The 12,638-nt window shown below is 41.7% G+C and overlaps 1 protein-coding gene across 1 annotated transcript; it reads right to left on the bottom strand.

The window, feature by feature from the left end:
- Nucleotides 1-8,122: 8,122 nt before the first annotated feature.
- Nucleotides 8,123-9,918, bottom strand: LOC111591973 (cytochrome P450 4g1). Its single transcript, XM_023303920.2, has one exon. It carries the CDS (start codon nucleotides 9,796-9,798, stop codon nucleotides 8,131-8,133), a length of 1,668 nt encoding a protein of 555 aa, XP_023159688.2. The 5' UTR covers nucleotides 9,799-9,918; the 3' UTR covers nucleotides 8,123-8,130.
- Between the last annotated feature and the right edge of the window lie 2,720 nt (nucleotides 9,919-12,638).

Here is a 12,638-nt window from a genome sequence, read left to right as displayed (position 1 = left end):
ACCCGGTGGCCCGGAGAGAAGGATCGCACTTGTACATATAGCTGACCTAGAGCTTAGATCTATACCAAACAACCCCCACCTAGTGATCTAGACCAAAACTGAACGAAAAATCGAATTGACCCAACCAAACTTTTTTTTCTATTTCCTTCTCTTTTTTTTTTTTTTGTATTCCTTAAGTTGAGCTAAGAATTTTTTTGTCTAGCTTAAGTTGAGATGTTGAATTGCAGTTGATAAGCGAAATATATATGTATATATATGGCTATATATTTAACAAATTAAATATATGTTTGAAACAAAAAACCAAAAATTATACATTTTTTTTCTATTATTTGCAAAATTTAAGGCTCAAAAGGTGCTCAAAGCTAAAGAATTTTGCTTACTGAAAACAATAAATAAATAAAAAATATATATATAAAATAAATATAAAAACTTACATTAAATAAAATTTAAAAAAAAAAATAAATAAGAAATAAATAAATAAAATAAAAATTCATTAAAAAATATTGGAAAAACTTTAAGAATTTGTAATATAAAACGCTTGATATTATATCTTAAAAGATCTTCAAGATGCAGTGCTTAATTCCTGAAGCCTATATGAATTTATGAAGTAAAACGACACGAATGCTTGAAGACTTAAGCAAAAAGTGTTCCAGAGACTTCCATGCATCAGAAACTCTTTCATAACACCCTGAAGAGCCTAGTAAAGCTGACCTACGGCCTAGGCACTTGGTTTAGGTTGACTTAACTTATCTAATTTCCGACATACGCAACAGACTCTGTAACGCATCTTATCCTAAACAAAGGCTTTCTTTCATATAAATTTCTCATGTGGAAGTATCAGGTATTTTTATATTCGATATCAGAATTTTATATAAATATTTGTTAGCTTCATAATATTTGAAGGTTTTGGCCGCTTCATTATCCAAAACTCTCAAGCTCTTCAAGCAAAATTTATCACCTTTTTTGAATTTCTGGTCAACTGCTTTTAGTGCATATTTTAAGTAAATATTCTAACGGTTTTTCATTTCCATTTTATGCTATGCTTAATGACAATGAAACATGCAATGTCATTAGCATTAAACACAGAGCACACAGAGCAGCAGAGAGAGAGAGCCATATGTGCACTATGGACCAAGGGTCTTAGTCAGTCAGGCCGTCCCGTCACAATGGACAGGCCACGTACCCTACTATATATGCCTAGGTATATGGTATATATGTGGAGAGAGAGAAAAACGGAATTAAATCAGCATATCATGTTCATTTTCATAAGCGACGAAGCATGCAAGGACACACACACAGGACTCTAGATAGACAGACAAATATATGGCAACATTTGCATAAGAGAACGCAGGATCGGGTAGTTGCCCTGTGTGTGTGAGTGTGTGTGTGTTCTGTGAGCTGGTAAGGCACCGCGCCTCGCCTGCTTTTTATTCAAATGAGACCTCGACCCGTCCTGAGCTGCAAAACCCAACGTGGGAATGAAAACAAAAAAAATGTTGCAAGTGTTTTTCCATGGGATTTTCATTTTCATTTTCCATTTAAACTTTGACGACGACTCGCATATTGATGAGGGGCAAAGCCACAAAGTATTTCAATTTGAAGCTTATATTTTTTACCATCGCAATTCATCAACTCGGGTCAAGGTGAAAAGGTAAGATCAAAGGGTTAAAGATGCTCTAATTGATGATCGAGCAAGATTTGATAACATTTGATGCATGCAAGATGTCAAGAAATGGGACAATAAAATTATTCCATGAGCTGCATTCCATCAACTATTTCCTTACCATTAAAATGCATAATATCCGTTTGTAATATTCGAGGGAAAATTCGCAGATTTTCGGCAGCTTCTAAGACGCACCCTCAAGAAGATTCCCATGGAAAATACAGAAAATAATTCAGTGCATATAATGGATATGCATCATTAAAATCTATTGCAAATGTCTTAGGCCTTGGGTCTTTCTCCCTCTCTCCATAAATTGTCCTTGTCTGCTGTGTTGTGTGTCCTGTGCCTGCGCCCGCGCAGCTGTCCGTGTCCTGCTTTAGAGCCTGGCGCTCGAGGCACAAGACAAAGCGCGCCCAAAAGCCGAAATGATGCAAAATTATTTACACTCACACACACACACACACGCACACACATACGTAGAGAAATGTGAAGAAAAACAAAGTCGAATAAAAGAAGATGAGCCCAAGAACCGCAGTGAACCACGGCCCGTGCGCAAGCAGCAGAGAAGGAGCGACAGAGATGGAGGGAGGGGCGAAAGGTGCTGTGGCATAACAATGCGGCAGTTGCATCTGCATCTGCATCTGCAGTGCGCAGCTACTTGGACGCTTCGGGTAATGCGAGCGAGCCCCAGGGCCAGGGCCAGGGCCAGAGCCGCAGCCAAGGTAAGGTCCAGAGCCAGTTTTTTAAGACTCGACCTCGGCTTCGGTTGCCGGTTCGGTTTTCGGCTTCCATTTCCAGGTGCGTTTGCCTAGGCTACCCTTGTGGGTGCCCCGAGCTCAGTTTCTCTACATTCATCTAGGATAACTGTTCATCTCGCTAAATCCAGATATGGCGCACCGTTATGCTTATTAATATTGGGCCAGGTAATGCGACACGCCCTTTTTCATAGTGATCGAGAGAGAGAGAGAGGGAGAGTAACGCCGCATTCCCCTTCTTTTCCGCATTCACTCGCTCCTATTACACCTTCGATTTCGTGCGCTCTCAAATTACTTCACATTTTCGAATTCCCGTTGGCAAATTTTCCCGTTGCTTGTCAAAAATCAATTTGACTGCTCCGTTATAACTTCGCTGCCTTTTTTGTTCCTGATCCAGCCAAAAAGCGGGCTTAGCAGATGAATATTCATTGAGGGTTTTCCTGGCTGGGCTATTACCCTTTGGCTCCTCTTGATCAAGCGGCCTTCTGCCGCTGTATTTGGTTACAGAGGTTTGTTTTCTTCGTCTTCTCTTTATTTGAGCTGCGTACACAGTTATGTGCCACGCCCCCCTCTCTGCTTAACAACGAGCACATGTCACCCATTGAATATTCATAAATCATTGCAATGTAATAACTCATTATTCACAGACGTGTGGCAAGGCTCCGAAGGCTCCGCATATAACGTTACCAGCCACCAGGTGCTACGCCTGGATCCCCGCTGTAGAAGGCGAAACACGCGCTTTCAATTTACTCACGGTTAAGGCGACATTTGGAAGGAGACTTCCCCTGCCAATAGCGTGTGCTCTGATTGTGAGTGCGAGAGTGTTTGATCTTAAGTATCTAGGGGGAACTATACTAATTATACATCATATTAAGCTAGTGCGCTCTAGTCGAGAGTGACCGACTAGGAGATACCTGGCGCTCTTCACATAGCTGCCTAAGTGTGCAAAAATCCGTCTATTGCTCACAGAATCCTAAGGTTTATCGCTTTTGTAGCATTTAAGCTATGCTTCATCGATAGATTTATCGATTTTTATCGATAATAATAAAATGGAGTAAGCAATTAACTGTTTTGTTAAGGTTTTTTCGTAGAAGAACGAGCTATAGCAGCCAGACTTGATACAGTTTATGTTTTTCATATGATTAACTTTTCAAATAGATATAGAAATATATATATATCTATATATATATATGCATATTGTAGTAAATTGCATTTAAGAGTTCATCACAGGCTTAGGCGCATCCTTTTTTTGCATTTATCTCTCAGTAACCTGCGTAGCTCGGTTTTCATTCATAAAAGTTGAGGACACAATAAGTTATAGCTGCCTGGATTTGGGACTGGGTTAAGCAACTGATCTTGGTTTTGAAGGATTTGCGGTGTCAATTAAACGATTTCATTTGGCTTAAACATTAGTCCGTCTCTAAGCCGAGCCGCGTGCCTGGCTAAGCAGTGTGGCCACAGTCTTCCTCGAGTGGCTGCACTTCAGCTGGGACAATAAGGCACTTAAGTGTGCGCTTTGTGCCTAAGTCCTTAAGCGCTTAAGCAGCCAGCAGAACAAGAGGACAACATCTTGACCCGGTTTACTTAACACTTTGATAAACCGCTTAGCAACTAGCTGCGGTTGACCTAAGCCATGTCTGTGCATAATCAGACTATTTCTATAACGATAGTTGCCAATAGATATGTATATCTATCTAAAGGAAGTTATTCATTCATTCATAAGCCTCATCTATGTGTGTCTGAAGGCTGCTCCCATACGTTTAACACATGTTTCCAGTTGCTTCTGTTTCTATTTTCGCTGTGGCTCCCCCATCAAGCAGGCCGTCCTGCACATGTTTCACTGGAAATTTTCTTACTTTCTCCACGTGTTTACGGCTGCTCCTGCTGATCGTTCGGCTTATCCAGCTCCTTCAACTCCTGCTGTTACATGTTTTGACTACAGCACACATTGAGACATCAACTCTCAATTGTCTGATCGACAATTTTGACAGTTGTTCCCAGTTGTTGCCAGTTGTTGTTCGGTGAATGTGCAACTCGCCAGGCAGCATTTTTTGCATTGATTGAGTTGTCCTTGGCTGCTCGTTCATCCTTATTCAGCAATTTCTTGGCACTGTGGCATTCCTCGTAGTGCCATTGTGGCTTTCCTCAGTTTGCCAACTTCAATTTGATAATAGCCCAAAACAAAGATTTGGCAACATTTTCAAGATTTGTTTACACAATTCAAAGTGTGAGGTCTCTGCACTGAATAGCCTAAAAAGCGACAATTGCTACAATGACAGCCCGGAAACAGCTCAATCAATAGCCAAAATAAAAAAATTTCAACTCAAACTATTTTCATAAAGTGAACAACTGCTGAAAGATATTCTGAAATCAATATATATTTCTGAGATGTATGGGCTTTAGTTATTACGAGTTTCCAAGCAAGAGTATTAGATAATATAGTTGATTACCAAAATCGATTCAATTTTTAACGATTTATATGTTTTTAGTGAAGGCAATAAAAATGACTTTATTAATTTGCTACAGATGAACTGATCACCTTTTGATATTGCCCTTTCGCCTTCCCATTTTGCCTTGCAGCAGCAGCATCTAAAGGAATCCACAATTCACAATACATTTTCGTTCGCTTTTGCTAACATAATCCACAGCACGACCCCCCTCCTCCTAACCACTTTCAAGTCAGTCACTAGCTGCAGCTAAATAAATACACTCCACACGCCTTACTTATTTGATTTTTATCAACACAATCCACTAAGCCAGCAACAGCCATATTTATATATTAATACGTTACTAATAATGCATCTCTCGCCCCTCTCTCTCTCCTCTGCTCCACTCTTAGCAGCAGCATAAGCTAACACAATCCACGCATCTTTGCATATTTGCATTGCCTTTAGCTAACAAAATCCACAAAGAAAACCTACCGACTTCCTCCCTTCCTCATCATCCTTTCAGCCAGTCTCAAGCAGCAGCTAAATTACTGCTGTTAGCAGGTTCCACAGATGACGTCATATTTTCCTTACTTACAATCATTTCCGCTTCAGCAACTGCACATATTTCACTATATATTTACGATGTAAAAAACAGATGTTGATGCAAAAAAACAAACACGCAACTATTACAGCCCACGCAAATGTCAAACTAATTAGCGATGCAAAACGGTGCGATAGCTAACAAATGCGATTAATCGATCTGCATTTGCATTTCCAATTGTCACGTGCAGTCCCAGTCCCCCAAACGAAAATACTTGTGGAATGCCAGGCTGGCAATATCTGCATTTAATGTCGCCGCAATGTCAAAATATTGTTGTCCTTGATCCCCATTCGCATGCAACATTTGTTAGCATTATGTTGCGGTTACCTTTCACTAACTTAAGTTGACACATCATTTCGCAACTTTTTTTTGGGGGCCAGGCGTTCGCTTAATGCGATTAATCGGCGACGATTGCTACGATTGTGACAAATGCAAATGCCATTGTTTAAATAACGACAGCGTTTAATCAGCATGTAGTTGCTCGTCTTGGCAATGGTTGGAGGTAGAGCGGTAGATGTTCTGAAACGGTTGCGCTACATAGTGATGGTACCATTGGGCTGAGTCTGTGAATGAAAATGGCAGCATTAGCAACATGTGTATGTATATGTGTGTGTGTGAGTGTGTGGGTGGCTGGAGCAACTGAACTAAGTTAACTGACTTGTATTAAAGCCATTAGCTGCATACACATGTGGAAAGTATGTAAAGCTGAAGCGGGTAAGCTTCAGTGCGCTGGAACAACTTAAGCGGGTATGATGCATGAAGGAGGTTAAGACACACTTAGTGATAGCACTATTGGCTACATGTGTCTGACTGTATATGGGAGCAATTGAATCGGGTCTAATGCATTGTGATCTAAGCTGCAAGCTTGTGTCTGGAGAAAATTAGTGATGACACTATTAGCTACATGTGTCTGACTGTATATGGGAATAATTGAATCGGGTGCGACACAATTATATATATACATATATATATATATATGCGTCGGCTTTCACTTTTAAGCCTTAAGCCAGTTTTCTTATCCAATTTTCCAGCCACAGTTCGAGCATCGCATTACGAAACGGAAATCCTTTCGGTTTCTTCCGCTCTTCCTTTTTAGACGCCGTAACGCGATGCTAACAAGATTAATGAAGGGGGTGCAGACGGCCAAAAGTACAAGCAGGTCCTGCCACACACGCATACCGGGACACACACACACGTGTTTTCTGTTTGGTCATTGTCCTTTTTTGCGCTAGGCAAATAGAGTCCCGTCTACAATTACAATTTTTTTTATTTTTTATTATTTCGTCCTTTTTTAATAGCCTTTACCTGTTTGGACGGGAAATTTGATGCGCTGCGACCCAGCCGGAAGTTTGATCATTCGTTTTGCTTTTTATTGCAATTGTCGAAAACCTAACCTCAAACCCTTTTCGCTTGACATCCTTGAAGCATATCGAAAATGTCGCGTGCACAACTGCCAAAATAAACAACGGCAAATAAACGAGCCACTAATGATCATTGGCAAGGAGTCCTAGGCGGCAAGGATGAAACGTAAAATTGTTTGAGGTTATGCCTATGGAATAATAGATGACTTTTCGTATTGCTAGAGCAGTTAAAACGGGTGTATTTTAGTTTAGATACATGAGCTTATAAAAAGCTTTAGCGATACACATGCTTTTCAACCCGTTCGCAACAACTGCATGCGAGCGTAACAAATGGAATGTGAGCTTGAAACGGGTTAGGTACATCGCTTTAGTTTCACATACATGTATAGAGCTCATGAAGCGGGTGAACTCAAAACGGGTACTATGCAAAATGATGGCAGCACGTGGCTGTGTATGAAGCATGCTTGTAGCATTTATTTGAAAATATAAACTTAAACCGTAACTCGATCCACTTAAAATGGGTAATATGGATTTGGTATATAGAGTAAATGCATGTTTGAGCTCGAATCGGTAATGTTACATTATGTGAGCTTGAGTCAACTTGAATCGGTTAAGCTACATTTTAATGGCAGCATAAGCTATGTGACCGAGAATCGGCCGAGATACATTCTGTTGACTGCATTCGGTACATGTTTACAGAGCATATAAAGCGGATGCGATACATCGTAATATGAACTCTAGCTACATGTTTATAGAGCATGTGAACCGTAAACAGTTAAAATCAAATTTAAAAGCTTAAGGATCTCTCTAAAATGTTCTAGAGCTGTATCGGTCATATCCAGAGTTTCTGCGTGTAAGAAGAAGATGACTTCGATTATATTTTATGCAGCTCTTTTAACTGCCTTTGCGGTATTCGATATATATTTTTCATGATTTTTGGGTTTCGTATAAACCATGTGACTTAATAAATATTAAAAAGAAAAAAAAATCGCATTACAGACTAAAATAAAAAAAAGAATATATAAAGAATTGAATATAGAATGAAAAAAAAGAATATATAATGGTTAGACATAGGGACACCAAAAAAAAAAATTATATGACTTCCTCTATTAAAATATTTAAAATATTCAACTAAAAAGTTCGATTTTTTTGAAAGATTTTTTTCTTTTTCCTTGCTTAGTTGTGCTTAGCTCATTGACTCTGCGGCTGGATGTGGTATCGGGGGTTGCGGTGGTTGGGGGGTTGGGATAAACAGCTATATAGATATAGAAGCTGTGGCAAGTCGGGTCTCATCGGATTCGTAGCAATCGTCGTTTCGCGTCTACGCCGCTGTCGGATACACGCGTGGCTCGAGCGAGATGTTGAAGCCGTTCTCCAGCTTCAAGATGATGTCGCCCTGGAGCTTGAAGTCGGCCTCCGTGTCGGTCGAGTGCACGACGAAGTTGCGCAAGATGGTCGAGAGCAGGACCTTCAGCTTCAACATGGCGTATTTGCGGCCCACGCAGCTGCGCGGTCCGGCGCTGAACGGAATGAAGCTGTAGTAGTGCCTGTTGGCGGCGCGCTCCGGCAGGAAGTTGTCGGGATCGAACTTGGTGGGATTGGGATAGATGTCGGGACGACGATGCACACAGTATTGCAACAGGACGACGGTGGTGCCCTTGGGCACCGTGTATGGTCCGCTCACGAGCTTGACATCGTGATCCAGGCGCCTGGCGATCAATGGAACTGGTGGATACATGCGCAGCGTCTCCAGTATGACGCGCTCCAGATACTTCATCTCCATGGTGTCGGCGAAAGTGCAGTCCCTCAGCATATTGTCGCCGAAGATGGCCTTCTGTTCGGCAAAGACGCGCTCCTGGATGTCCTTGTGTATGCCCAGCATGCAGAGCGTAAAGCTGGAGCCGGCCGACGTCGTGTCGTGCCCCTCGAACATTATCGTATTCACCTCATCCATAATGTCCTTCTCGTTCCATTCGACGTCCGGATTCTTGGCCATCTCGACCATCGCATCAAGCAACGCCAGCCGGCGCTTGGCGCCCACATCGTTCTCATCGATGTCGTCGAGATCGTCGCGCAGTCCCTCCGTCTTGCTGTTGGCGGCCGCCTGCTTGGCGGGTGTCGGCTCGGAAATATCCTCGATGATGGCCTGCGACTCCGGCTGATAGTTCTCGTTGCGATCCTTGACCACCTTGCGGGTCATGCCCAGAATGATGTCCATCATGCGATCGCCCTTCTCGCGCAGCTTCGTAAACTTGTAGATGGAGTCCAGGCGATAGAGCAGCTTCACCTGACGCGTATGGATGATGTCGCACATGTCGACCACGGCCTGGGCATACTCGAAACTCTTGTTGCCCTCGGGCATCTTCTTGACGCCCATCGCTGTCGCCAGCAGGATGTCGACGGTTGTCTGCGACATGTAGTCGTGCACGTCGAACGACTTGCCCGCCTCCTTGGCCATGCGGGCGGACACGGCCTTCGAGTGCTCGACAAAGGTGGGCACGAAGCTCTTCAAGATGCTCTGGTGGAAGGTGGGCGCGATCATCTTGCGATGATGACGCCAATGGTGGCCGTTGCTAATCAGGAGACCATCGCCGAACCAGGGCTTGAAGTATCTATATTCCTCGGCCTTGGTCAGGTGCTGGTGTCCGCTCAATATCAACTCGATGTCGTGGGGATTGGTGAGGAAGACGAGCAGCACGTTGCCCAGCCAAACCTTCATCGTCTCGCCGTATTTGTTCAGATAGCCGAGGCCAACGGAAAGGATCTCCGCATTGCTCAAGCCGGCGGCCAAGTGGGCCATGCCGATCAGCGGTAGCGACGGCGGCGACGGTATGTTGGCGACCATGCGATATTCCTTGGTATTCCGATGCCAATACTCATAGAGCGCCATCACGATGATCGTGCCCAGCAGTCCCGTCAATATGGGCGAGAAGCCGCCGCTCTTTGCCGCCGCCTGTTGCAGCGTCTCCTGCACCGTTTCCACAGACATCCTTCAGCTGTTGTCGTTCCTTTACGATTACGATTGCTTCCTGGCTTCGCGTTCTAGCTTTTTGAGTCTCACTTGTCAACTGTTCGGTTGCGCTGTGAGTGCTCAACTGTGTGTGGTCCCTCGGCGGCATTGGTTAGTTATACTCGTCCATCGATAGATGGACTATGCGCACTCAGCCTGACCTGTCCACTTGAACCCATACGGTCTATAGTCTACCCTTCGACTAGCCGAGTTAAGCGTATGCCCAATGCGCTCCATTTGCAAATCAAATGTGGACGGATCCCTCCGCCCCGCTCAACTCAGCCGCGGCCTCTGCGTCTGCCTCTGCCTGAGCTTCCACTTTTGCTTTAACACTTGTCGTAAGCGCCGCTTCCTCGTCTTTCCCTTTCGTCTTGCTCTCCTCTTTCTCTTTCAGCTTTCTGCTCAGCCTACGTGATCGCAGACACCGCGTGTTGGGGCGAACGTTGCTTTGTTTATTGCTAGCGATGAGCGCAAATCGTGCTTTAGTCGCAATTGTAGCTCAATCGATTTTCCTTGACTCTTTTCTATAAGAGGCTACTTTAATTTCTAAAGCTGTGATCCAATTAGAAATGATCGTATCGATAAATATCGTTATCGATATTGATTACCTCAGAGCAACCAAATTTTCCTTAAAACTTCTAGCCACTTTTCCACAGCTAAGTCTAGCATGTGACATAAACCAGCCCACAGCAAAGAGTAAATCCACAAGTTATCGATCCCTATCGATAACTCAAATTATTTATTTATAGCACCGAAGCGTGGCAAGCTGCAAAGTAAAAAGCAAACCTGTCTGCGTTCCATCTATAGCCATATACAAATACGGCTAGTAGACTGTCGATAAGTTATCGATAATCCAGATACTGTCGAAATAGTTAAATTCATTTGCTTGAATACTTAGCACTTGTCAGTGGGACACGTGCCATCTTGAGACTACTCAATATACATAGAGTACAACAAATCGATAAATGTATCGATTGTTATTTTGAACAAATTATATCTAAATGAAACAGTTTATGTGAACCTAGCAGAAGGAGAGGTTAACTAACATGAGAAACACATTTCAAACAAAAAAAATTGGCGTCTAGATAGATATCGATAACATATCGACAGCTCTAACTTGGAGTGCTAAACTTTATAGGTAAATGTATTTATGTGGAAGCATTCGTAGTTGTTTGAGATGGTCTTCTAATAGCCAAATAGCTATTAAAAGTGAGGTTAGGTTAGGTACAGTAAGGTTAGGTTAAGATCGATAATTTTAGGTAAGCCACAGTTAATTGGGATGTATGCATGTAGAGTAGACTAGGGGGTAACTTGGGTACAGGGTAGCTGTGTGTCAGCTCTTCAATGCCACATTCGATTGTCGCGTGTCCTGAAGGACACGTTCGAACACGTTCCATCTCTAGTTTCATACACTTCCGCAGGATGCGTTTGAGATCTTCTCTCTCACTCTTCCTCTCTCGTATGCAAAGCAGCGCTTACCTGTGCAGAAATCTACCTGCAACGGAAGTGGGTGATATTTATTTGTTCATCTAAATTTCCTTGTTTATTATGATTTGTTGCTGCTATTGTTCACGAATTTTTGCTTTCGCTTTTCATACAAATTCAATTTCAGCTTATTTTTCAGCTATATATCATGGTGTGTGTGAGGGTGTGTGTGTGTGTGTGTTTATTCGCTTTTGTTTTCAATGTAAGCGGAACAATGCAGAGGAAGCTGTCGCTTTAAAGGACTTGCTCCGTTGTTAACCTATTACGCTGCCCCCTCTCTATCACGCTGTCTCTCTCTCCTTTTCTCTGTCTGTCTCTTCGTCTTTGAACTGGCTTAGCTCAGCTACCATCTACAGCTCTTTGCATACCCATCTGAGCTCTTGAGCCTAGAAATATGCTTTGATTTGCTTTGTTGTTGTACAGCACACGTCCAATTGGTTTCTTGTTTGATTTATTGCGCTTCAATTGGACCCACTTCAGATTAGATTAGATATATTCTATCTGTAGTGCCTATTAATAGGCTTCATTAGGGCAAACAATAACATTTCAAAGTTCAAATTGTTTTGTTTTTGTTTTTTTTTTGTAGTTTCTTGCTATGCGAAACAATTGGAATCCAATTAGATTCTATATGTGTATATATAATGGGTCTATGGTCTATGTAGATCATGTCTGGATTGAATATTTTTGAACATTACATTTAACATTAGCATATGCGCAGAGAGAGAGCACAAGTTATTCTAACCACCCAAATTTCAACTAATATGTTCTCAAGTAACTCCGCTTCTAGCTATACGATCTTAGAGCTAGCATTATAATGTGATTATATACCAAAGTTGCAGACGTTACTATGTAGAGTTTTTCTTCTATTATAATATGAGTCTAAACGTTGCTCAAGTTGTGCTGTAAAAGTCAAATGAAAATATCGATTTTTATCGATAAATTGAATTAGATATACTATTTTTAGTGTATATTTTATCTAGAGTTTAAAAAATTTCATTTGTTTATTTAATTTGATATTTTTTATTTCACACACAAAAATGCATTTGAAAATATATTTAAAAAATAAAGGAAATAAAAAAGAAAAGCAAAGTAAATGATATTACGTCAGTTTCCACTGCGAAGTTGAATGCAATGCAAAGGTCGAGGTCTTAAAGTTAAAACGTGTTTTTTTTTTCTTTTCCTCTGCATTTTCCTTTTCTATTTTGATTTTGATTTTGTTTTCGTTTTCATTCTCTTTATGGACTTTACAAACATAGAAAATAATAAATTAGGTAAATGAATGCATTTAAATATTGTGAACGCGATTTGGATTTGTATTTGGATTAATGCTAATT

Source organism: Drosophila hydei, unplaced genomic scaffold (genome assembly GCF_003285905.1).
Source record: "Drosophila hydei strain 15085-1641.00,03,60 unplaced genomic scaffold, DhydRS2 tig00000349-arrow-arrow-pilon, whole genome shotgun sequence".
NCBI classification, from domain to species: Eukaryota; Metazoa; Arthropoda; class Insecta; order Diptera; family Drosophilidae; genus Drosophila; species Drosophila hydei.
Note: the sequence above shows the minus strand (reverse complement) of the source record. Positions and strands in the feature narration are given on the sequence as shown.

What these genes read in the sequence shown, in the direction of transcription:
- LOC111591973 (XM_023303920.2), bottom strand. Translation starts at nt 9,798, where the DNA reads ATGTCTGTGGAAACGGTGCAGGAGACGCTGCAACAGGCGGCGGCAAAG.